Source organism: Lathamus discolor, chromosome 8 (assembly GCF_037157495.1).
Source record: "Lathamus discolor isolate bLatDis1 chromosome 8, bLatDis1.hap1, whole genome shotgun sequence".
Classification (NCBI taxonomy): domain Eukaryota; kingdom Metazoa; phylum Chordata; class Aves; order Psittaciformes; family Psittacidae; genus Lathamus; species Lathamus discolor.
This window is the reverse complement of record NC_088891.1, coordinates 16,771,267-16,798,356: the sequence shown is the minus strand read 5'-3', so window position 1 is coordinate 16,798,356 and position 27,090 is coordinate 16,771,267. Positions and strand designations below refer to the sequence as shown.

Genomic DNA, 27,090 nt, shown 5'->3' with positions numbered 1-27,090 from the left:
CCTGAAGTGAGTTGTAAATGATTCTTCCTGAAGACATTGCAATTTCCTGTTTGCATTTTCCTCCAGTCTTCTGGCCATCTGAAACAGATTCATGTTTCTGTGTTTCCTTTTCGGCTGTATCTAAACCATCTGTTGTAGGGCAGCTCCACATAATTCCACCAGGATGTTTTTGACACTGTTCCTGAATTCTGTTAAAAAACTGGTATCTGACACAATTTCTAGAATTGGAAAGACAATGTTGAAAAATTGCTGGTTTGATGATTCCTTATATATTGTTGTGTTTTGAGAGCAGTTGGTTTCTAATTAATTTATGTTAGTATCAGTTCTGAGTGATCTTCAAAAAACCATCAGATGCAAACTTCCACTGTAATAGTTCTATAACAATATATTTAGCTGAAATAAATCTTTATATATCAAGTTATTTCTTGGAAAACTATATAAGTTTTGAACATCATTTACACTAGCAAAGGTCTAATGTCTAAGGGGAGGTGATGATTGCTGTTCAGAATAATTTTTAAGTGGAAAAAATAATTCTTAGGTAACTGTAGGGTTAGGTTTTTTGCTTGCTCGCACCTCAGTGATGGCATTCCATATGTGTTCAGATTGTGTACAATGAATAACATCATTCCAAACAATGGTACAGATTACACCGTTGCAAGTTAAAGAACTGGATAAATCTTTCAAAGACTTCATTGAATTCAGAACAAAGATGTGAGAAGGCAATAGGATTTACATGCAACTGTTACAGAATTAAAGCATGGTTTGTCTGCATTGCAGGGTCTATAGTAGAGGCACATGTTCAGGAGTGAGGGCATTCCAGAAAAGCAGGTAGCTCTGTAAAAGGCAAGAAAAAAAATGTGTTGTTCAGTGATTGCTCAAAAGTGCTAAGAATAATTAAATTAATTATACTTATAGGTGTCATTCGTCATGTGGGAGATGCCTTGAAAGATCATTCTTCCAAATCCAGAGGACGAATATGTGCCATAGGAATTGCACCATGGGGCATTGTAGAAAATAAGGAAGATCTGATAGGAAAAGATGTAAGTCTTTAAGGAAACTCCCATGTAATTAGCAATGTCAGCCGTGTAACAGCTCTTTATCTTTTCAGAGTATTAATATTTTCACTGTTTCTAAAACATGTCTAAGAACTGAAATTGAACAATTACACAGAATCACAGAATCCCAAGGGTTGGAAGGGACCTAAAAAGATCATCTAGTCCAACCCCCCTGCAAGAGCAGGGTAACCTACAGTACATCACACAGGAACTTGTCCAGGCGGGCCTTGAATATCTCCAGTGTAGGAGACTCCACAACCCCCCTGGGCAACCTGTTCCAGTGCTCTGTCACTCTTACAGTAAAGAAGTTCTTCCTGATGTTAACGTGGAATTTCCTATGTTCCAGTTTACACCCATTGCCCCTTGTCCTATCACTGGATATCACTGAAAAAAGCCTAGCTCCATCATCCTGACACCTACCCTTTACATATTTGTAAACATTGATGAGGTCACCCCTCAGTCTCCTCTTCTCCAAGCTAAAGAGACCCAGCTCCCTCAGCCTCTCCTCATAAGGGAGATGTTCCACTCCCTTAATCATCTTTGTGGCTCTGCGCTGGACTCCTTCAAGCAATTCCCTGTCCTTCTTGAACAGAGGGGCCCAGAACTGGACGCAATATTCCAGATGCGGCCTCACCAAGGATGAGTAGAGGGGGAGGAGAACCTCTCTTGACCTACTAACCACTCCCTTTCTAATGCACCCTAAGATGCCATTTGCCTTCTTGGCCACAAGAGCACATTGCTGGCTCATGGTCATCCTCCTATCCACCAGGACCCCCAGGTCCCTTTCCCCTTCACTACTTTCCAGCAGGTCAACCCCCAACCTGTACTGGTACATGGGGTTGTTCTTCCCCAGATGCAAGACTCTACACTTGCCCTTGTTAAATTTCATAAAGTTTCTCCCCGCCCAACTCTCCAGCCTGTCCAGGTCTCGCTGAATGGCAGCACAGTCCTCTGGTGTGTCAGCCACTCCTCCCAGTTTTGTGTCATCAGCGAACTTGCTGAGGGTGCACTCAATTCCCTCATCCAGGTCATTGATGAAAATATTAAACAGCACCGGTCCCAGCACCGACCCCTGGGGAACTCCACTAGTCACAGACCTCCAGCTAGATTCTGCGCCATTGACCACAACTCTCTGCCTTCTTCCTTTCAACCAGTTCTCGATCCACCTCACTACTTGATCGTCAAGCCCACACTTCCTTAGCTTATCTATGAGGATGCTGTGGGAGACAGTATCAAATGCCTTACTGAAATCAAGAAAAACTACATCTACCGCTCTACCATCATCCCTCCACCTAGTCACTTCCTCATAGAAGGCTATAAGGTTGGTCATACATGACTTCCCCCTCATAAAACCATGTTGGCTGTTCTTAATGACCCCCTCATCCTTGATATGCCTAGTGATGGAGTCAAGAATAAGTTGTTCCATCATCTTTCCAGGGATGGAGGTAAGGCTGACCGGTCTATAATTACCCGGGTCCTCCTTCTTGCCCTTCTTATAGATTGGTGTGACCTTTGCCATCCGCCAATCCTCAGGCACCTCGCCCGTTTCCCACGACTTACCAAAGATGATGGAAAGTGGCCTAGCAATGACCTCTGCCAGCTCCCTCAGCACCCGTGGGTGCATTCCATCCGGACCCATCGATTTACAGATGTCCAGTTTGCATAGCTGATCCCTAACCCAATCCTCATCTACCAAAGCAAACTCCTCCTTTGTCCTGACTCCTTCTGGGGCTATAGAAATCCAGGGCCCTCGGGGAGAGTCGGCAGGAGTAAAGACAGAGGCAAAGAAGGCATTCAGCACCTCTGCCTTCTTTATATCCTCTGTCTCCAGGGTACCCACTTCGTTCAGCAGTGGGCCTATATTGCCTCTTGTTTTAGTTTTATTTGCTATGTATTTGAAGAAGCCCTTTCTATTGTCTTTAACCCGACTAGCAAGATTGAGTTCCAAGGAGGCCTTAGCTGTCCTAATTGCCTCCCTACATCCTCTAACAACTGTCCTATATTCCTCCCAAGCGGCCAGCCCCTCCTTCCATAATCCATAGATTCTCCTTTTCCACTTGAGTTTGCCCAGCAGCTCCTTGTTTAACCACGCCGGTCTCCTAGATCCCTTACTTGACTTCCTACTCATTGGGACGCTCCGATCCTGAGCTTGGAAGAAGCGGTCCTTGAATGCTAACCAACTATCTTGAGCCCCTTTACCGCCTAGTACACTTTCCCATGAGACTTCCCTTAGCAGTTGACTGAAGAGGCCAAAGTTGGCCCTTCGGAAATCCAGAACTGTGGCTTTGCTAGGTATTCTATTCCTCCCACACAGGATCCTAAACTCCACCATCTCATGGTCACTGCAGCCAAGGCTGCCATTGACCGTCACCACTTCGACCAAACCCTCCTTGTTGGCGAGTACTAAATCTAGCAGCGCTGCTCCCCTAGTTGGTACGTCCACCATTTGCATTAAGAAATTATCATCAATGCACTCGAGGAACCTCCTAGACTGTGAATGACTGGCTGTGTGAGTCTTCCAGCAAATATCGGGGTAATTAAAGTCCCCCACGACAACTAAGGCATGTAGTCGCGAGGCTACTTCCAGTTGCCTGTAGAAAGCCTCATCAACTCCTTCGTCCTGATCAGGAGGTCTGTAATAGACCCCCACAACTGTATCACCCGTGCCAGTCAGCCCCTTGATTCGTACCCACAGACATTCCACTTGCTCCTCATCCAACCCCGGACAGAACTCAATACATTCTAGTTGCTCTCTCACGTAAAGAGCAACTCCACCACCTCGCTTTGCCGACCTATCTTTCCTAAAAAGGACATAGCCATCCATGACCACATTCCAGTCATGTGAACTGTCCCACCATGTCTCTGTAATCGCCACTAGATCATAACCTTTAGCCCGCACACAGACTTCTAACTCCTCCTGTTTATTCCCCATGCTGCGTGCATTGGTGTACAGGCATTTCAGGGAGCCAGTCCTAGTACCCTTTTTCCCCTGCGGGACAGGGTCTAAAGAGCTATCCTTTCCCACAAGCGAAACAAGAGATTGATAGTCCTCCTTAGCCCGCCATCCTTCAATCCCTAGCATGTTCCTCTTGGGCTTGTCCCCAACAGGCCCAGTTAAATCCCCTCCCCCCTTCCTAACTAGTTTAAAGCCCTGTCAATAAGCCCTGCTAACTCCTGCCCCAAAACCCTTTTTTTTCTCTGGGACTGGTGTATCCCGCCTGTCACCAGCAAACCAGGTGTCCCATACAGCAGCCCGTGACTGAAAAACCCAAACCCCTGCCTTTGGCACCAGTCACGTAGCCATACATTAACCAATTTCATTAACCAATTTCTTGATGAAAAACTGTTGTGAGGTTGTCATATGTGGTTTCAAAGTAAATATGGAGCTAGTGAGGTTTCCATTGCTTTCAATAGTAGAGAACTCTCTGTGGTGACAGAGGTTTAGGTCCTAACTTCAGTATGGCATGCCAAGACTTCTGTAAACCATGTAAGGGCCTTTATGCATACAAGACTGGCATTTATGTTAGTTGTTAATATGCAGCTGCATCTTAATTACTACGAACGCCAAATGAGACTGTATTTTCTAATTCAGTAAGAGGATCATGTAACACAGTGTGTTATCAAGGAGAGTACATTAATGAGCTTAGGGGAGCACTCAGGAAAGTGCAGGGGTGTGTCTGTCATCCTCCAAAAAAACCACTGAAATGAAGAGTTCAAGTGTTGACTGTAAAAGCAAGCTCCATGTCTAATTCTCCTCTATTTGTAGTTATAAAGGTCTGGTTGGTTTGTTTCCTCATGAGGCATGTGCTTCTGTTGGGCTGTGTGTGGGGTTATCACACTTAGTTCCTAGTTCTAACCTAGGTGTATCTGTCCTTTTGACACACAGGTAACACGGGTTTACCAAACAATGTCAAACCCTCTCAGTAAGCTCTCTGTGCTCAACAGTTCCCATACCCACTTCATTCTGGCAGACAATGGAACACTAGGTAAATATGGAGCTGAAGTAAAGTTACGACGTCAGTTGGAAAAACACATTTCCCTCCAGAAAATTAATACACGTAAGTACAGCTGTAAACACGACGTCTTAGAAAGGGAGGGAACAAGGGCATGAAGTAGTATTTAAAAGTATTGAAATGAAATGCTTCTTCCAGCTCTTTGTAGCACAAATTTGATCAGGACTGTGTGGCTAAACTTGAACATACGCTGTCTAATAAGTGATGAAAGAGCCCACATCTAACATGGAAAACCCAGAGAAATAAGGATTGCATGAAGTGAGGAGGAAAAGTTGACAAATAATAGCAAGGAGAAGCTTCAAAGCAGTAAGAGTTTAAGGAAATGGAAATGTCAAGAATTTTGTGCAGTTCTAGCTAGAATTCACAAGCATCAGTAAACAGAATGGGGTAATTTTGTACAGTTCCTGTTTACAGGAATCCTGTGCAGCTCAGTGTTTCACCATTCCGTAAGTTAATACGAACAGTTTATTTTCTCTTTGATACAGATTTGTTTCAAATGAAACATCACACTCAGAATTCTGTGATCTTTCAGATAAACTCAGCTGGGATTTATTATTTAATGAAGTCATTATCAAGACAATTTCACATCAGTGCTTCCATAGTTCGAGTTCTAAGCAGTTGCTACAGCATCTCTGAAACAACCTCCTAGAATTCTTTTTGTCATTATGTAGAAGAAAAAAAAATAATTCAAAAGGCATTTTTTCATTTACATCTTTGTAGAAAAAAATGAATTTTTTTTGAAGATGAAATAAATACACATTTTTAAGAGCTGCAGCTTAAAAAATCCCACCTAACAACCTGACTAAAAATGGTCCAATTAAAATTATATAGTCTTTGACTCCTTACTTCAGTTAAGAATTGCTGGAGAAAAGACATCAGTTCTACCAGTTGCCTTTCTGACTTCTAACACAGCCTGTGTAGGCCTGTATATGTAAGAAAAACCAAACATTCAGAATAACAGTTGCATTGAACTCTACAGAAGTTTCTAATAGGGTGTAAGTGATCTTATAGGTAGAGCAGAAAAATGGAGTACCAAATGAAGCAGAGTACCAATTAAATCCAGAAGGCTTTACCATCAGCCACAAGACATCTTAACATTCTGGACAGTATTTAAGTACTGCTTTTTGCCTACAGTAAGCTTAAGAAACTGAATTTGCCGAAGTGATGCCCCTTGCCTTTAGTGTGGAGACAGTGCTGCTCACTGTTGCCCATAGAAAGAGCTAACCTTAGCTATGATTTTTTTATTTTTTTCTATCTACTGTGGAAGTGCTGGAAGAGCTCTAGCATTGTAAAAGGGAGCACTGGCTTGGAAGATAAGGAAATCAGGGCCCAGAGGCAAGATGTTCTCTATCATTTCTTTTAATACTTCAGGGGCTGGGGATGTTGGTCCTGATTTAAGTAGTGTTTGGTGATTTTTGTCATGAGAAGGGCAAAGTTTGGAATACACGTGGGAGTTAAGTTATATGAAGGGCTGCAGTACACCTACTAGTAACAACATACAGGGAGTTGTTTTGTTTCTTTTTAATCACTTCAAGCACAGGCACCTCTGCTGGAAATCTCATCAGGAATAACTAAGGATTTCATGGACACACAGGCCAGCCCATGCTCTGTGACTCATCCTTATCAGAGCTGGGGTATACTAACAGGAGGATATCAGGAAGCTTCTGCTGTTATTGTGCATGATGTTCCTGTTCTTCAAAGAGGAATGAAGGTTGAAAATACAAACTCTTTCATATGTTTTCAGCCATAGAAAATGTGCATGTTCTTTATAAAGCACTGCTCATTTTACAGGTTAAGAACTGAATTCAAATGCTTATACTAGTGGGATTAGTCAGCCTTCAGGTAATGTTTTGTCCTTCATTTGCCCAAGTATCTTGTGATCAAGGCTACTGAGACCATGTGACCTGTGGGCTTCCCTTTGTCATCCTATGCCTGGAGATCACAGTGAGGCAGGGACAGCAAAGGGATGCTCAGCTGTCGTCTCTTCCATCGGCCAGCCATTGCAGCCTCATGACAAAGACACTAATTTCATATGTTTTATCTTGGGAGAAAGCATAGCTATGTGTCAACTTAATGAAGACTTCCTGTAGGTAACCAATGAAGAGCTAAAGCATCAAAGACACAGTAGCTGGGAGCCATCCAAGTAACAGTGAAGCTAATGAAGTAATCGGAGAATCATGTTAAGCTGATTTATCTGTCAAAAGAGATTTCAAACGGTTCACCAATGTTCAGTGAATAAATGATCAGTATGTAGTTAAGGGAAGAGCAAGGGCAGAGAGACATCTTAACTTTTTCCTTTTGGGGCTATGAAATGGCATATGCACGTTTTTCCTGGTGTTGGCCGTGAAATGGTACAATTTTTCCTGACCGCTCTGGTCTGAAGTGATGCTGTAACAAAGTAATCACATCCTCTTATAATATCTCAACCTCTTAAACTCAGTTTCAATGACACTTCTTTTTCTGTTTCTGTTCTTGTTTTTGCAGGGCTGGGACAAGGTGTTCCAGTAGTTGGGCTCATAGTGGAAGGGGGCCCCAATGTGATCTCCATTGTACTGGAGTGCCTACGAGAAGAACCCCCTCTCCCTGTTGTGATATGTGATGGTAGTGGACGAGCATCCGATATTCTGTCATTTGCACACAAGTATTCAGAAGAAGGAGGGTAAGAATTCAAGATCTTCACCAAAGCTGTGTCTTGCTGAGGAGGACAGTGTAGGACTAGATGCCTTGCTTTCATTAAAGCTTCATTAGAAAACCAGCTCAAAAATGCTGCTAGCAGAAGCATCCTGCTGTCAGTCAACTTTTGTTGCCTGTTGATCTTAGTCCTGGCATTAATGGGTAGAAATTATTACCACTTGGAATGTATTTGATGGTCCATTGAAATAAGCATGGTCTCAGTGAAATAAGCATGGTCTCAGGGCAGCACACAAGCTCCATCACCTTTTGCTGAGCTGTATTTGGTGCTAGGTTGGGCATGTTAGAAGCAAGGAACAAATGGTTGCCAAGAATTACTGTTTTTCTCAGGCCAGGGCTGAGGTTAATTAGTGCATGTATTTGCAAAGTTTGTGCTGCCTGATTCTAGTGTGTTGTGTGAATGAGCTTCATTCTGCAAGAGTGCCAGACCATTCTCTCGCTATTTTTTCTGTGATGGTTCTTCAGGGCAGTGCTGCCTGATGTCATGAACAGAGTGAAGGATGTTTTCTGGAGCATTCTACTCCACAGCCCTCCTGTCCTTTGCCCAAATGAATCTGTAAAAGTCACTTCTAATCCAGACTTTCCTGGAGCCTGTTATTTATATGATTGGTTGTCTACCCCTTTGGTTGATAAAAGTATGGTTAGTTTAAAGAAGATACAAAGCCTATACTAGCAGCATTAAGCTCATCTGCTCTGTAGAGTAGGTCTGGCCTTCTTCCAGACAAGTCATTGTTAATATCAGTATTTGCCAAACTCAGGCAAAAACCAAGTATATTATCTTGATTGGGGTACAGCACACCCGTCTTGCACTGAAGAAACAGCCTACTTCCTTGTCTGAAGCTGGAGCTTAGCTTGGATTAATATTAAGCAGACAACCACCGTTGTCAAGCAGTGTGGATGTTATTTGCTGCATATATCTTGGGAGGGCAGTCTGATGCTGGATTATTTTGATGTTTACACACAGTACATATGTAATCTGTCCGGCAGTATTTATTATTCAGCAACTTGGTTTCCCTTTCTGCTGACCAAGCTCCTTAGTTTAGATCAAACTTTCCTACTTTTTTTTTGATTTCTCATTCCTCCTTTCCCAGTACATCTGATGCAGTGTCCAATCTCCCTTTCCAGTAATTCTGGTGAGATAAATACGTTCATTTGTGAATGCTGCTTTCTAAATGAATAATTTTCTCACAATGAGCTTTAATTTTACTGCACTTCACAGGCTCAGCTGCCCACTGCTTTGAATGCCTGCTGGTCGTGTTCACCATCAGCTGAAAATACATGTGTTTTATTAGGAAATGGATGAAGATTGAAGGGCTCTGTTTCAGTTTGAATTGAGACATCAAGCGTTGCTGACCTTTCTAGAATGTTTTTGATCTAGTTTCTTTAATTACTTGGATATTACAAGATTTCAGATACACTAGCAATTTAAATCCTCTGTTTTAGAAGATAACCAAGACAGCCAAGGTGACATATCAGTAATGGGAAATCCTTTGGGGGGTTTTAGCTATATACAAAGGGCCTTGCAACATTTAGAGGTGTAGGTAGGGGTCCTGCAAGGTGTACTGCTGAAATCCTGAAGACTGAACTTCTTAACAAGAAGTATATCTATAATACATAACAGGAGTAAGAGCTACTTTCATTTATTCCAGGGTGAAAGGATAGTTCAAGTTCCCTGCCAGGTTTTTACTCAATGTTGAAGTACTGAGATGCACAAGAGCCAGACTGGGTATGAATTTCCTGGTTGCTGTTAACTCTTCATTCTTACCTGCACCGAATGCAAAAATGCTGTGTGTTTTCATTTATTTATTTTCAAAATAAAGTCTTTGCACTGGTGAGTGAAAATTTGTTTCTCAAACACCAAGCTGCCTGAATAGATACTAATCCTGGCAATGTCTTCTTTTATGTCTCATTTTTCATTTAGGATAATAAGTGAATCCCTTAGGGACCAGCTTCTAGTTACCATCCAGAAAACCTTTAACTACAACAGGAGTCAAGCTCATCAGCTGTTCATCATTCTTATGGAATGCATGAAAAAAAAAGAACTTGTAAGTCTCCTAAAAGTAGTTCACAAAGATCATTTCTGTGAGCAAACTTCACAGAGTCCTTTAAAGTGCTGTTCTCACAGGGTTACAGTTGAACCTTTTTCTTTCCACATAGCTCCATAAATGTACACAGTCATTCATAAGGATACGCCAAGAAAGGAAAGCCTCTAAGGATTCTTCTTTTGTGTGAATTGATAGGAGTCTTTTTTCATGGACTTCAGCAAGGCAGACTAAGACACTGAGATAAATGTACTAAAACCAGGACCAACTGTAGAAAGTAGAGGAAAGATAATTGAGGAAATAGTTCCTTGGTGCACTGAGCATTCAGAGGGCATCAGCACAGTTTTGGTCTTCTGATGCAGTTACTGTTTAGCAACCTTTAATTCCATTAAAATAGGCAGTTCAGGTTTTTCAGAAAAAAATGAAACATCAAGCATTCTCAAAGATCCCATCCATGCTTGATCCTGGACTATTGCAGGCCTGCTCTATGTACTGTACCACTCACTCAGGTTCCTGCCTGTCTGCCCTATCCCAGCTGCAGAGAAAAGCGTGTTCAGGAAAGGAAAATCTTTACCATTCCCATGTGTTGTCTGTGAACAGTATCTTGAATTGTGTTCACCGTGCCTATGCTTTTGCAGGCAAAATGAATCTTTGAGTGTTTTCCTCTGAGTGATTGTCTTAGTGAATTTTTGTAAGTCTGACCTCTCCCTGGAGTCCTGGTATAATTCAGTTTCATTCTTTCATGCAAATCCTAAGCAGCTGTTTCCATAGCAGATGAACAGTCTGGTGGAAATTCTGTGGGGGTTGTGGGTTTTTTTGGTTTGTTTTAATTACAGCTGGAACTGGCATGGCTGATATTTTTATCTTTTTTTACGGAGTTGCATTTTTCTGTTAGAAGGAAACAAGAGAACTGCCACAGCCTGATGTTCAGACTGTGCGTAGGGAATCAAATAACCAACCTGCTACTGAATTACTGTGTGAAACACAGGGAATATTCGATCTTCAAGATGCCTAATTGTATCACTAATGAAGTGACATCTACAGCAGCAGAAGCTGTAAAGTAACTGTTTGAATGACAGATGAAACTTGCATCATGAGACTGAGAAAAGAGGGAGGGGTTTTTTGAGTTTATAGGAAAATGGTGTTTCAAGCTCCCTTAAAATTAAATGGGTTTTCCTTCCAGAGAGCCCACACTTCCTGTCTTTGGTCTGCTTGGAGACAAACTCTGAACTCCAGTCTTCCCAAGTTTAATACTGTTTCCAACAGATGATGCAAAACTTTGATTTCTAGAAGTAATTGCATGCTTGTTCAATGACAGATAATAAATCCCACTCTGGTACCCAGAGAAGTATGCACTACCATGCACAGGCATGATTCTGGTTCCATCTTTTTGTGGTGTGTGGTTTCATACTGACTTGATGTTTATTAGTGAGTGAAGGGTTAACACAAGAAAGACCACTTGATCCCCACTTAGAGTGATAGAACACACAGCTGAACTCAGCACACTGGTACTAAGCATAATGCAAAGAAATTTCCTCAAATCTGTGCATCAGTCTTTGTGCTAGTCCTCTTTTTTTTATACAAGCTGCTCCCAGGAATCAAAGTGCCAATCAAGGCTTAATTTTTACATTACTCTTGAGTAATTAAACACCAGAAATAAGGCCATCACTTTTTATCAGATTAGAACTATCCCATATGTTCTAGTCAAGGAACAGAGAGGAGTACAAAAGCCCTCCAGAAATTTGTTCATCATATCCACTGAATGAACTCTGAGATGTCCTGTTCTGCTTTTCAACACACTTTAAGTCTCACATCAGAAGAAGGATGGCTAACAAAGAATTCAGAATATAAGGAAGGTTACGTTATGAAGTTTAATGATATTTGCTATATTTTCTTTCTCTTGGAAAGATGGACACTAAAATAGGTTTTGAAAATTTTCAAACGTTAAGTAAAATTATTTCTCAAAGTTTAATGCCAACTCTACTGTTATATTTGCTGCCATAGACATGCCTATAGAGCCCAGTCTCCCACAGGTAAAGCTGGTACAAAATATTCAGTAAGGTTAGGGGATTTTGGCTGAGTCAAGGAACACATGAAAACACATCAGTGACTCTTAGAATTAATCTACAAAGGCATCCTCAATATGTTTCAGGAGGGTGTCCTGTGACAATTGAAATGACATAGGATTCGGACGGCAATCTGTGTCAAGCAATCACCAGGTTGTCTGCAGACTTCCTACCACTTTCATATTCTCCACACTCCAAAAAAGCTCGCCTTCTCCCAGAGATTATGATGGGCATTACCTCATGCCTCTGACTTTTCTTTAAAGTGTTGCTCTCAGCTGCCAAGGAGGTGCTTACTTATGTATCTATACATGTCAAGATAACAACTAAATAATTCAATTTCAACACATAGTTTTCCGCTTCCTACGCAGGCCTAATTTACTCAGCAAAATTCAGACTGTGCATCTCAAACAGGCTTATGGTTTGCATTTGTTGATAACTTTCTCTGCTTTCTTGGTAACTGTATTTTTTCCTTTAGTTCTTGTCTCTTCTAGTGTCATGCATCTTGTGTTCATGCAAAGTTAATTCTAACTGTTCAGAAAATTGCTATTCCTAGTACTTAATGCTAGCATCTGCTTTGAAGAGGTGCTTTTGGAAAATGAAGAATTAGTAATTTTTTTCTGTCTGCCTTCAGTATTGACTTAACATAGAATGAGGTTATTCTGCTTTTGAATTATTCATCTTTTAATATGTAGTCCACTGGCTAAGCTTTAAAATCAGCAAATTGTAACAGATTCACCAGATGTGCCTAGAAAGAATAGTTGCTTTTCTTTATTAGTTGATTCTGCTTATTTGGTTGTCAATATGTAGCATATTTTGCAACTAAACATATATGAGTGTTACTGTCAATAAAATTAATGCTATGATAGTGCTCTCTGATACCTAGCATTTCCATTTCCAACCTGGCATTTCCATTACTACTGGAAAATAATAGAACTGCCAGAGAAGAGTTTGGCATTGCAGTTTTAGCACCACCTTTTGTTCATTGGTATGGTGAAGAATTCAACCAAACTTGTCATGTTTGCCGATGCAGGGACACTTGATGAGAAGTTTATTGCAAGAATTTAATTAAATGTTCCTGTGACAATGAAATTTCATTAAAAAAAAAAAAAAAAAGTGAATGGAGCTGTACTTTTTGAAAAATCTCAAGTCTTAAAAAATAATAAACCTTCACCATTTTTCTTTTCTTTTCTATCTCTCTCTCTTTTACGTGTTGTAATTGTGTGTGTTTGGTTTTATGCTATCCTTTAGATTACTGTGTTCCGTATGGGGTCTGAAGGGCAGCAGGACATTGAGATGTCTATCTTAACTGCTCTCCTAAAAGGTGGGTTTTTCAATCAGTTAGGAAGAATGCACAAACTGATCCTAAAAACTGATCCTAAGAACCTCAGAGTCCTATACTCTTGATGTTTAAGTCTTTGATTTGTTCACTTGAATTCTAGCTAGTAACCTGAATGTGCTTGGTTTAAGGCTCAGATTAGCTTGGGGCATAAAATCCATATTGAAAGTTTTGTGTGGCTTTCCTCACTTGAAAGCCTGGAATGGGAATGGTGCAACAGCTATACCACTCATATTTCAACGCTCCTTATTGTACTTCTAGCCTGTATTAATAAAGTTCAAAAAACAGGTGGGAAAAGACTATCTGGACTCTCCCAGATTTCAGATTGTGCTCTATACGCCTTGGGGCAAAATTTATGGTTGGTTCCATACTTATTTTGAGTTTGTTATGCTTGCTGAAACAACTGTTTTCTGTCTGCAGGTAGATAGTAGCTGGTACGGGCTCAATATGGGATCACTGGAGTCCCGAAAGCTGAGAAATAAAGAGAGGAATTACTGTACTGCTATCCACAGCATCAGCCAGAGGAGCTGAGAGAAGTAGTCTTTTAGAACAGTTAGACGTCTATCTTTGCATCAGAATATAAAGTCAGTGTGGAGTTTTAAGGAAAAAAGAGAGAGAATCTCATTAATCCTTTTGAAATTAGGATTATGTGGTTAAATGGAAGATGCTATAAATCGATTTGATGAATCCAGGCATGAAATACTGAACATCTGTATGTTTCTCTTCAGGTACCAATGCATCTGCTCCAGACCAGCTCAGCTTGGCTTTGGCCTGGAATCGTGTAGACATTGCACGCAGCCAGATATTTGTCTTTGGACACCACTGGCCAGTAAGACAGTTTTCTCAGTCTTACTGTTTGTTAGACATTTAAAACAAGTGGTACAATATTCTCAGCTTGGATTTTGTTGGCAGGAGAAACTATATTGAATTCTGGTTTATGCTGAACTGATGTAGGATACCTTACTAATTAAGAATGACCTGTTTGTTTTGAAATTACCTTATACTGCCATTGGCAAATATTGAACAATAATTTAAACTCTGTGAAAGAAAGAAAAGCAATTTCATGACAAGTAGGAAAATAACCTTATTTCAGAGTCCTTGTAGGGTTTGGTGTCATGGACATATGCTAGCAGTTGGCAAGATCCCCAGCTGCCTAGACAAACATGTGGCCTGGAAATTCATGGAGCTGCTGAGAAGGAGTTCTGTTGCTCGCTTAGTAAACAGCTTGTGAAAATCTCTATTTGGATTAATGGAGCAAAATCCTGCTGACCAGAAGAAACCATGGCAGAAAACAGGCCTCTGTAAGGCAGAGCTGTGCCAAATGAACTAAGAAGCAGATCTTCGGTAAACCTTCAGGTCCTGAAATTGGATTGTCTTCCAAATTATTGGAGTTTGATTGTGTAGCAGCTGAAGTCAATGGTGAAACACTGCAGTGCCTCTGTTCATCTGTATAATTAAAACCCTTTACATATGCCTCTCTCGCGTCCATATGCGTGCTGTAAATAACAGTGGGTTTATTTCATTTGGAAGCCCATATAATTACATGTAAACAAACATTGCTGCATGTGCTGTTCTAGTCTTTCACTCAATGTGATGTTTCCGATACACAAGATTCATCAAAATGCTTATATAGAGAGGATTTAATTATCCTCAATGTGATTATGTAGTATTACTAGATAACATTTATTTTGACAGAATGCTCTAATCTCCATATTATTGTGGTTGGATTCAGAGGTACCTCCTAGCAGCTGAAGCCAGCTACTGCTTTGACCTGATTTACACTCAAACTCTGCAGCAATTTGTGGAAACAGTATCAGCCACTTGGGATTCACCATGATTTCAAATCCATGATGATTACTTTCAGACTAGCCTGTGCTGCAAGTTGGCAGTTGGAGTTTCTTCCAGGCTTGCAAATGGATTTATGGGAGCTAGGCAGAGATTACTTTTTTAGGATAAACAAAACCAAGGAAAACAAGCCTTGCTAAAGGCTCAGCTCTGTGGTTCTCTGTGCAGAGCGCGAGTAGTTGTAATCCACTTTGTGTTCCTGGAGGTTATATAACCTAAGCATTAGCTGGAGCAAGTTAAGCCTCCAAATCACAGACAAGTAGTGTCAAGTTATTTGATGTTTGCCTGCCTGTCTAGGGCAGACAGGTTGGAAGGGGGAAGAACACTGCAGAGAGTAAATGTGTCTGAAGGAGGTATAAACAGAAATCTTGTCTGCAGAATGTAAATAGACCATTTCCTTTGGGAAAAGAGAGAAAAAGAGAGAGCGGCTCTCTTTACTCCCCTTTTTGTCTCCACAGTATGGATGCTATTTGGCAACATTCTTGTTAAGCTCTTTTTGTCCAGTTCCTTTCCTGCTTGTTGCTATTTGACAACTATTGCTCTTGTTGCTTTCACTGAGAGCAAAGGAACTGAAATGTCACAAAATTGAAGTGTCTCTGCCTGTGTTTTAGTCCTCTTGCCCTGATTTTATGAGAGAAATCCTCCACAGCCTGCCTGCTTCATTACTTGGACTTTCAGTATTGGTGACTATCTTAGACATAACAGCCTTTAAAAGCTATAGAGCGGTGACTATGCGAAAAGGTCCTTATACTGAAAAAAGTTACCATTTCTAGTTGACTGCATGCGGGAAGTGGTGACTGGGGAGCAAGTTCAATAGGAGTGTATTCAGAGTCACTTCTAATGCATTATTAAATACAGCCTATAGGTAGCCTTACAGCTCCTGATGGTACAGCTCCTGAGAAAGAAAAGAAATCTCCAGTTGCTCAGACTAAAGCAGCCAGAGGTAAAGGAAAAGGGAAGAAAAAGGGAGGAAAAGCAAAAGAAGAGCCAGAAGAAGAAACAGACCCAAGAAAGCTTGAGCTCCTGAACTGGGTGAGGTGAAAGTATTTGTATTAAAACTGTTGTAGAATTCCTTAATCTTTGTTGGGTTTTTTCATCCTAGAGTACAAAGAGAGACAGAAAATACACATTTTCTTTCCATAGAATGATCATTTGCACACTCTTACAAGATGAGCAGTAGATCCTGCAAAGGATACTGTTAAGTCTCTGAGCCAGGAAACCCTCTCTCATCCTATGTGCACCATATGCAGCCATATCACAACAGTACAACTCAGTGCTTGTCTGCTTCATCTTCTTCTTTGCACTTGCCAGAAGGAAGAACATCAGCGAACATCTTTATCCTGCCTTGTACATGCTATTTCTCCAGTTAAGGCAGTTGAAACATCTCCATTTTTAAGTGCTTTGTTTTCCGTTTGCAGTAGGTTAGGTTGGTCTGTTGTCTGAAGTTCATCTGTCACGGGGACTGCTGCTCAAGGGGTTTTTCCTTCTCCTATTGAGTTCTAACCCCTTAGAATATAATAAGGGAAGACCCATTAGTCTTCCTGACCAACGTTTTTCAAAAGAAAAACTAAGTTGGTGAAGGAAGAGGAAGTGCTTCTTTCCAAATGATTTGAGTATTTTGGCATTATATGATGTCTTTTCGCTGGGAGGCAGCAGTTTGAGTAGATGATACATATGTGAGTTATCAGGGGAATTATGTCAACATAATTTTAAACACATACAGTGTGTTTTCCTTACATTTTAACTGATTTTTATCATATTGAACAAGCAGATCTTTTCCACATAATGTGTCAAACATGGTATGCCTGGTTTAGTTAAAAATACTAAACTAATAGCTACAGTTGTGTTGCTAAAGGTTTATTTCACTGCTGTCCTCTTGCCCAAGACTTCATTGGAAAACTCTACTATTTGCATTGACTTGCATATGGGTCAAATGTTGTTTTCAGTTACAGATTAATCAGCGTATTTGGGAACTTGGGAATATCCTAATGAAAATGTTTGTGGTCGTTGGCCAACCAGCTCTTCTCTGCTCACATAGTCTCACATTCTCCATTCTGCAATGCAGGTGAACTCCTTGGAGCAGGCTATGCTGGATGCACTGGTTCTGGATCGGGTGGACTTTGTGAAACTCCTTATTGAGAATGGAGTGAACATGCAGCACTTCCTCACTATTCCTCGACTGGAAGAACTTTATAATACTGTAAGTGAGCAGAAATAATAAAATGCTCTGTGACATCATTGCTACTGTATTTCACAGGGTTGCCCTTTTTCTTCTTCTCCTTCTGAGATACGCTTTCTTTTTTTCCCCAAAAAGCTCCCAGTCCTGACAATATACAGTTCTTGGATAGCAGTAATGGGAGATGTTGCTACTACATACAGTGCTCTATTGTATCCCCACATATACACATATACTTCAGCTTTCAGAAGCTATTGTAATTTGCTGTGTAAATATAGTGATGTATTTAAAATGCACCTTTGGAACACCTAAAGAACTAATGTAGATAGTAAAACTTTAATACCAGCCCGTAGTGGCCATGTACTTTTAATCTCAATTACTTTTCCTGTATGTATACGTTGTCATATTACTGAATAAGCCTGTAAATTTGGAAAGTATTTATATGACAACTTCTGTTTTTAGCATGTTGCAGAACTCAGCATCATTTTTCCTTGTAGCCCACCATGGTTTAAGCCCAGCCAGTAACTGAGAACCACACAGACACTCACTCACTCCCCCAGCAGTTACATTTGGGTGTGCCAAAAATCTAAAGAACAGAAGATCTAATGGACTGTGAATGTTTTTGTTTCAGAGATTGGGTCCACCAAATACACTACATTTGCTAGTCAGAGATGTGAAAAAGGTAAGTCTGACTCCTGGCATTACATCTGCATGGTTACATTAACCATGTGAGTCAACAGCAAAAGCAAACGTAGTATGGGGGAAAGCAGACATTTGAAATTAAATGGTAGCTGTTATGAAAGGGAAGATTGACAATGTGATGTCAATCATAATGTGATTGACATCACATTGACAAACAGTGATGTCAGTTTAAATTAGGTATGGCTGTCCTGCTCTGCAAGGAATTTAAAAACAAAGGAAAGGCAAGTTTAGCTCCTAGCAATGTCATATATCATTTGAGATGCAGGTTGATACTGTTTCCTCTCTACAAGAAGCTCCCAATGCAGCATTGTTGTGGTTTAAGCCAAAGGAGGAGTGGAAGGAAAGGCCTGCTGGGTTAGCTAGAAGCCCCAGTCATGAGCACAGAATTTGTTCCCTCTTGTTTGTGTCCTTTTGTGGTTTGTTTTTTTTTAATTACTTTTCTCCCATCAATCCTACTTTTTTCTGGGAGAAAATCTGTTCCGTTTCTGAATGCTACACATCCTAAATTTGTTATTCATTTGTTTGCATTTCATGTAAATCTGTTCATTATACATGAATAGGGTCATTGTAAGATTTGTTGTCATATTTGCTCTATTCGAGGGTTTGGGGCTTTTACTCAGTAAAATTCAGCTACATGAATAGCCTGTATTCCTTTTTGCAAGGAAAACTCCCATTTATTCCAGGGAGATTTAGATGTGGGAATTGCACAGCACTGGGTTAATGTATAATTCATATTCATCTGCTTCATAGCACAATACTTCACTCAGTGTTTGTCTTTTTGAGTGTTACTAATGCTGTTCTGCATTCTGCTTTCTGTCTGTCTCCTTTTCATCGCATTCATGCTCATTCAGCGGCAGTCTCGGGGATTCGGTTGGGTTAACATGGAGGTGATGTGTTTGCTTAGGATATAGTTATTTCATCATAGCAACTGCTCGGTGGTGCTGTAGAATCTGTTATTGTTGTAGGATGTAGCTTGAACAGTGGAGCAGTATTCAGCTCATGTTTCTAGTAGAGTCAGTACCACTATCCAGTTTTTAAGTGTAATGATGGAAATTGCAGTCTCCCTTTTTCTTTGATTCTGGCTTGCACATTAATGTAGATCATATTCTGCATCGTAATCTTGACTCTGTAGATAATATTATGGTGAAATATAAGTTACCATAAGAGGTAAAGTATGCCTGATATTCATCATGACATTAAGTTATGCTTTTATACTGGATTAATGGTAATCAATACGAAGTTATTTAATCTCATCAATATAACCCTTGAAAACAACTCAAGCTTGTATGGACACTGACAGACTGTACGAGTAAACCAAATGAAAATTTGGCCTCAACTATAAATTCTGCCAACAGCGAAACAAAAAAACTCTGCCCCTTCCAATTCTATTATGTGAACCAGTTGTCACACAAACATTCAGCGGCTGAAACCAGTGGCTGTAAATAATACCCATGTGCCAACTTGAGCATGACTTATATGCCTAGCCTTGCAAGTTAATGTATGTTAATGGCTTTTTATCCTAAGTCCTCATTTTTTTCTTTTTTAATTTTTGGTAGGGAAACCTTCCACCAGATTATCATATCAGCCTCATAGATATTGGTCTTGTACTTGAATACCTCATGGGTGGAGCTTACCGCTGCAACTATACGCGAAAAAGTTTTCGGACTCTTTATAATAATTTATTTGGACCAAAGAGGGTAAGAATGAGTTAATTCTGGATGTGGCCATCATGCTGATGGTAAAAACTAAGTAACACTGTTCTTTGTCTTTGTGAAACACTACGTGCTAATTCTAAACAAATGCTGCAAGACTGAAGTTGAAACTGTGGTAGTGAAGTGGTACAAGGAACCTATAAAAACATGTTAAAATATGGGAGGACCCAAAAGGTGGTAAAAACATTGATCTGGAGGTGAATTTCCTCCCATTCCAGTAGTTTACAATCCAAGCATTTTTAACTGTGGTGTTTGCATAGTTACTTATTCCTACTTGAAGCTGTAGCTCTCATACCTGTAAACTGTGCTGGTCAAGCCAAGCCTATTGATCAAGTCATCTTAGCCAACAGCAGCTTAGCTTGGGTGAGGCAGAGTGTTCATCAGAATACAGAAGAACTGTTACACGAAGTCACGTACAGAGCTGCTCTATACGGAAGCCACTGCAGTCTCAATAGGGCATTTAGTATTTTTAGTACCAATTTTAGTATATTTAGTACCAATACTGAGAATATGAACCATAGTCCTTGCTTTGATAAAAAGTCTGTTCTAAGCAAATAAAATAATTTTCTTCATTAGCTTATTTATTTGTTTGGTTCAGCTTTGAAGGTCAAGTGAAGCTTCCTAATTACAGGAAGTCCCACAGATGATCAGAAGGCCACTCATGTAGCTGATGTATAGTACATATATGGTGTAGTATTATCTGATGGAACAAACAAATAAACCTTTAGAGAAAATGTAAACCAGAGATTTTTGCAATTGAACAGAGGGATATTTTATTTTTTAAATGGGAATTTGTGAGAGGTTTCAAGATCTGTTATATTTTTTTACGGTTCCCTATGGGTATGTTTAACCCATGTGTGCTTAGAAGCACTATTTTTTTTTTCAATCTTTTGTGTTCATGTGATGATTTTCATTCTCAAAGCAGCATATTCTTGAATGATTCAGTTAACTCTTCCACGTGAATCAAAATCTTTGAGTGCAGGACAAAAAATATTTCCTAACCCATTGGCTTCCTGAAAATACAATTTAGAGTGAGATTAATTAATTGTACCACTATTGGTACAATTATTTAGAATAGTAAATTTAATAATAAATACTGTACATTTGTAAATGTTTTTCCTTGGTATTGTTTGGTCTTTGAATTTTCCTTCCCATCTAACTGATTTTCTTTTTTATTTTTAATATTCAGCCAAAAGCTCTTAAACTACTAGGAATGGAGGTAAGTTGGATTTATAGTAAAATACTGGGTTTTCTCAGAGCATTTCTTGGTAAAGTTCTGCTCTTGCTCTTAGCTTTTGCACTATTATTGTGGTAAAGTAAATTTGTACTAGACAAAATCTTCTATTTTGAAAACAGCCTATTGAGATACTTTGGACTGTTTTTAATGGGTAGGGTCTTGAGAGCTGCTTAAAGCTTTGCTCAACAGTCTTTAGGCAGTTTTTAGCACTATTATGTAATAACACATTCCATGTTGGAACATGCTGTAGATTTAACCATTCAGATGTGAAAATTTATGGTATTGAAAAGAGAATGTGATCCAGCAGTGCTTACGGTCAAATCCCCTTTAACCATGAAGTAATGATGTGGGTGTAAATGAAGTTTTATCATAGATCATTTACACAAAAGTATTTCTCATGAAGTATGTTTTTATTAACACAGTGATAGTATTAGAACAGTGTGTATGTACCCTTTACTTTGCTTGAGTCACATTTGATGGGAGCTAAACTCACCACAAAGCCTCTGTTTCCCCAAGCAGATGAGAAGCTTTCTTCTCTACAGAGGAAGTCCAAGTTATGTTTAAATTCTCTGATCAGCTTCCTATTTTCTAATGACTTAAGGCCAAAAGCTCAGCCCTTGAGGTGTGACCTTTTTTTTCTCAGCATTGATCACATATAGGTTGCTTAGTACTTCTCTAGAAGTCGATTTTGCTATTTCTCTCATTGAGAAATGGCTTACATGGCACAAATCAAAGTGTTTTCTCCACTTGTCAGTGGCTGTAGCCCATTCCCTTCTTCCAAAAGAAAGAAAAAGTGAAATGAAAAATTGGTATTTCTTTTGTTGAAGTGGTCAGTAAATTGACATGATTCAAAGTGTTGAGGTTGTTTTGATTTCCAGTGTTACAGCCCTAAACCAGGAAGTTTAGTCTCCTTAGCACTTTGTCTTTCTTACCCAGGGTATTGTTTTGATTTGATTTTTTTTTTTTTTTTTAGTTTGAGGAGGACCTAATCCTTGGTCCTCCATCTGAGATGCTTCAGAGATGCTTACCACTCTTCATGTGCATGCAGTTACTGACCCCTGAATTCTCCATAAGAGACAGAGGTCACCACTTGCAGTTCTTAAAACTGCTGGAAGAGAGAGCTCTTCATTGTTGAGCTGAAGAGTTGTCTTTGAAACGTGGGGTGTGAGGCTGAACCCTCAGTTTGCATTTAAGTTTGTATTTGGGGAAAAAATAGTGCATTATGCTGAGCTTGCTTGAACAGGAACTAATTTTGGAGAATGGTAATTGCTTTTACTTGCAATACTCTTCTGACTCTGGAATCGAGGTGTACAGTGATGATGAGCTCTGTCTGCACCTATATATGCAATGTTCTTCCTACATTATTTATAGCCCTAATTTTCCCAATCCTGGCTTTTCTCCCTTCAGGATCCTGCTTCATTGTCAGTACTTCCCTTCAGTTACTTCCATGTTGGTTCCTGTAGTAATGGCCTATCCTCCCTATCCCTTTAAGAAATGGGATACTTATACCCTCCGTTTCCACTGCATACATAAGAGGAGATTGCTATTCAAAGGTGAAGACTCCCTTTAGTATCTTGCTGTTCTTAAGGATGCTGTCTGCTTGTCTTCTCCATTTGCATGTTACCACTCTCTCCACCTGCATGTCATCTGAAAACTGCTTTGATACCTGTAAGATATGCAGCACTGTTCTTCAGGAATAGATGCAGACATATCAAATCAGAAATTCCAGTGGAACCTATTCATAGTGAATTCAGGTTTGTTAAAGTTCCACTTGCACTGCAAAGGAATTCATTAAATATTAATTTATTGCAAATGAACTTGCAACAACTTATTGCAAATGAAATTGCAATTACACATGTGGAAGAGATCTATTTCCAATGCAGTATAAAATGATGCCTTCAGTACAATAGGGTTCTACTGTACTTATCCAAGATGGGTGACTTGTAATTAAGTATGCAAGAAATGGTTCTCTGAATAAAATAGCAAGCTGTATGTACTGGCCTAGTGCATGCTCTGTTACCTGTTTTTCATAGTTTTATTGCTATTGGCATTCATTGTAGCAAATGGCAAAACCAAACTAGATATTTAACTATTAATACGTCCTTTAAATACTTGTTCTGTGCATGGTGTCATTGCCAGGTAAGCTGTAAAAATTAATGGGAACATTTTTCTCCTTTTCTCCCCAGGATGATGAGCCTCCCACCAAAGGGAAGAAGAAAAAGAAGAAGAAGGAGGAAGAGATCGATATTGATGTGGATGACCCAGAAGTCAGCCGCTTCCAGTATCCCTTTCATGAGCTGATGGTGTGGGCAGTGCTAATGAAACGGCAAAAGATGGCACTTTTCCTTTGGCAGCGAGGGGAGGAAACCATGGCCAAGGCGCTGGTGGCCTGCAAGCTCTACAAGTCTATGGCCCATGAGTCTTCTGAGAGTGAGCTGGTGGATGACATTTCTCAGGATCTGGACAACAACTCAAAGTTAGTAGATGCAGAGCAAACTTTATATCTACTTGATATAGGGGATTGTCTGACCTGCTGGGAAGCTTTACTTCTAGTAAAGTACAATTGATTTCCAGAATGTATGTTTGCAGAATGCCATTTGGAGTCGATTTATCAAGAGTAAATGAGCCAAAATGTCATCTCAGAATCTGAAGGCAACATGGGCAATGAGAAAACTTGCATTTTTTCTGACAGAACACATTCTTTTCTTCAGTTTCTCTCTCTGTAAAACTAGCTAGTTTCTTTTCACAAAGTTATTTTCAGGGTTTACTCACATAAAGTAAGGGGTATCTGATGATATATTTAAACTGGCCTTAAGATGCTATTGGTGTAAGCTAATTCTTTCTGGTCACTAAAAATCTGTTGGGACCTTCAGTAGGCTGTCCCAAGTCAAGCTTGAGACTCAGCTGTGCTTGTCCTTGTACATGTGTGTGGGAAAAACATGATCCCCTGTGACCAGAATGAAAACGCCAAATGCAAGCAGACACTGATTTCTATATCAGACTTCACTGGACTTAACCTTGCATTTTCCAGAGATTTTGGCCAGCTGGCTGTTGAACTCTTGGATCAGTCCTATAAACATGATGAGCAGATTGCCATGAAACTTCTGACCTACGAGCTGAAAAACTGGAGTAATTCTACTTGCCTGAAATTGGCTGTGGCAGCTAAACACAGGGACTTCATTGCTCACACATGCAGCCAGATGCTCCTAACAGACATGTGGATGGGTAGATTACGCATGCGGAAAAACCCAGGCCTTAAGGTATTTCTGTTCTGCAGCTGTTTTCAAAGATACGGTTTGTTGTATATAATACTCCATTATACATAGTGTATGCATAGAACAAATTGGCTTACTAACTGCAGAAGTTTAAAGAACATGCCTGTTTTAAAGCTAATTTTTTTTTTGTTTCCAAATTCGGGATATCTAAGGAACATTACCATATGACAAAGGAAAATACAAATCTATGAAAGGCTTCTCATAGTTGGAATCTGGAAGTGAAGTCGTGGCTTTCAATGAATGATGAGATCTGTTCATTGAAAACATACACCTTTGATTAAAAATTAGTTGAATACAAGCAAAAAGATCTCTATTAGGGGTCCACACAATGGAAGAGAGAGAATATGAAACAGACATGGACACATGCTTCTTACATTCCTTGTAAGCCATTTTTAACTATTAAAACTAATTTTAGTGAGTGACTAAAGTACTATAAACTCCAGTAACAAACCCAAAGCCCTCTTCAAACCACCACTTTGTCCATTCCATGGAATTTCTCTGCATACCTTTCATTTTACAGCAGAATTTCTTAATTGCAGTGTATTTGTGGAGATGGGAAGCCTTCCACGGTGCCATCTTTCATACAAGACCTTATTGCCAGTGCTTCATAGGTACTACTTACTAATTTTGGTAGGTTTGACGACAGCAGAATACCTTGAATGCTATACAAAAGAAAATGCTGTTTATGGGATTTGCCTTAAGATAGCTATCAACATATCCAAATATTGTCAGCTATATTGAAATCTTTCTTGTTGTACAGGTTATAATGGGGATTCTCTTCCCTCCCACCATCCTTTTCCTTGAGTTTCGGAGTTACGATGATTATTCTTACCAGACATCAAAAGAAAATGATGAAAGCAGAGAAAAAGAGGAGGAAAATGTGGTCAGTAATGGAAATTATTAAGAAGTTCTATTACCTCAAGAATGCTCAGTTTAATTACTTCTCTGATAATGCTATAGGTCACCCTGGTTAAAATCTCAGTGGTCTTTGTAGGATGAAAATCTGAAGAGTTTTGGGAGGGTTTTGGCTGGATTCTCGGGATGTGTCAATTACGTGTGTAGCTGCTCAGATTTTGTATTTTTACATTTTTCAAAAGAGGAAACTGTTACTCAGAGGAAGCATTGTGCATTTCACAGTTCACTGGGGCTGTAGTTGAGGAAAAATTACTATTTTTACTATTATATTGATGAAAACTGACTACTTCGGTCTTCCAGGATGCAAATGTGGATGCAGGCTCCCGAAAAGGAGACGAAGAGAATGGAAAGAAAAAACAAAAGAGCCTTCCAATTGGAACAAAGATTTATGAATTCTATAATGCACCTATTGTCAAATTTTGGTTCTACACAGTAAGTCATGATGAATAAACTGATAACATTTTTTTTTCATACCTGTGAAACTTAAGGGATTTCAGTGTAAAAATAATAACCAAGTAATAAGTAAGTAAATAGTACTGACTTTCATGGAATCTGATGAGTAAAGCATTACCTGTATTCAGAGAAAAATGCATAGGTATTGAAACAGAATTAATAACTGGCGCTTATGCTGTCAGCCTCTAAAGCTGCTACAAACTTTGAAGGAGGTGCTGTCTGGCTAATCACATGCCAAACTCCACAGTCCAGCCACTCAATCCAAAGTAGGCTGGATTCTCTTGCTTTCTAAAGGCTCCAGCTCCTGTTCTGTGTTGAAATATACTTTAGGTTACAAGAATTAATGCCATAGTATCAGTGCTGGCCATTTGTTCTGTTGACAGTTAGGCTCAGATGACAGCAACCTACATGGAAGCACAGATTCTAGTCTGCTAAGATTTAATAGGTACTTATATTTAGATAACTAAACCCAGTCTAAACTAAAATACTTATTTTTGAAAGGCATCTGATTTTTTCTTCAGTGCATCAGGAATTATCTGGTTCTAAACTCTGTTTTAATAAAAGAGAAAAAGTACTCATACTACTACTCATAAGTTTTGTGTGCCCTGTAAAATGGATACTGGTTTCTTCTTTATTCAAAGTTAGGACTTCAGATACCTAATATGTCAGATTATGATGTAGGTTTTCAGTTTTTGCACATTGTAATCACACAACACTATACTGATGCCTCTCTGCTGCTTGTATTAATAATTTAAAAGTACAATTCTTACTTAATCAACAAAAAGCATTCAATGTGGTTTCACAGTGTAAAGAAATTACATTTTATTAGATTAAAAAAGCAGCTGGTGCAAAAGTCCTTTGGAATTGGTGGTTTGCTTCTTCCAGCAAATGAGGTCATTCAGCAGCCTGGATCATCTGTCCGTTCCTTCCACTGCTGGAGGCCATGGCCTTTGCCGGTGGGCATGGCAGCTATGGGGAGGGCGTTGCAGCAGGCCCGCTTCCTTCAGAGAAACTGATCAAGGAAGGGTCTTCAACAGCTGAATCTTTCATGAATAGCCTCAATGTGTGTGTTCATACATGCTCATGTAAATGTCAGAATTAGGGTGGGCTTCACTTTCATGCATTGTGCAGGCTAAGAGGGTTTTAAATACTTTCTATTTGATGTTTCTTCTCTGACACAGTGATGCAACCTTTTGTGCTCTTAGTGGGTTAGGCTTCAGCAAGAAACTTGCTCCTGAGACTTGGGGCTACTTAAAGTAACCAAATTATCTGCAAACATACTGTTCATGCAGATGAGTTTAAGTACCAAGTATAGGATGAGGTGTTGTAGTGACTGGTCTTTGAAGTCTGTATGCTTTTGGCTTCACATAAAGAGGACATTTGGCCTAGAGGGTCTCAATCACATTATTAAAGGGTAAAGAAAAGAAAGTGGCCTGTGTGGCACTTTATTTCCCCTACCCCTCCAGTCACGTACCGCTCCCAGCCCTGCCTCCCTACTCTGTTTTACATCTATTGGTGGATGGTGGATAAAAATATCACATTGATTATCTCATTCTTCAGAAATCTCAGTTT

General features: G+C 39.8%; 1 protein-coding gene across 7 annotated transcripts in view; it reads left to right on the top strand.

Annotated features, from left to right (window-relative positions):
- The window catches only part of TRPM1 (transient receptor potential cation channel subfamily M member 1), a 125,223-nt gene that overhangs the window by 81,924 nt on the left and 16,209 nt on the right, over window positions 1-27,090 (top strand). For 6 of the 7 annotated variants that reach the window (XM_065688885.1, XM_065688891.1, XM_065688888.1 and 3 more), the window contains 15 exons: window positions 916-1,040; window positions 4,942-5,113; window positions 7,553-7,727; window positions 9,681-9,804; window positions 13,116-13,188; window positions 13,932-14,032; window positions 15,907-16,080; window positions 17,114-17,248; window positions 17,856-17,906; window positions 19,483-19,623; window positions 20,828-20,857; window positions 23,062-23,351; window positions 23,907-24,135; window positions 24,911-25,033; window positions 25,366-25,497. In XM_065688885.1, the coding sequence (XP_065544957.1) occupies window positions 916-1,040; window positions 4,942-5,113; window positions 7,553-7,727; window positions 9,681-9,804; window positions 13,116-13,188; window positions 13,932-14,032; window positions 15,907-16,080; window positions 17,114-17,248; window positions 17,856-17,906; window positions 19,483-19,623; window positions 20,828-20,857; window positions 23,062-23,351; window positions 23,907-24,135; window positions 24,911-25,033; window positions 25,366-25,497 (2,075 nt within the window). Of the gene's footprint in view, window positions 1-915; window positions 1,041-4,941; window positions 5,114-7,552; window positions 7,728-9,408; window positions 9,486-9,680; window positions 9,805-13,115; window positions 13,189-13,931; window positions 14,033-15,906; window positions 16,081-17,113; window positions 17,249-17,855; window positions 17,907-19,482; window positions 19,624-20,827; window positions 20,858-23,061; window positions 23,352-23,906; window positions 24,136-24,910; window positions 25,034-25,365; window positions 25,498-27,090 lie in introns of those variants that run through there. The other variant, XM_065688890.1, reaches the window with a different exon arrangement.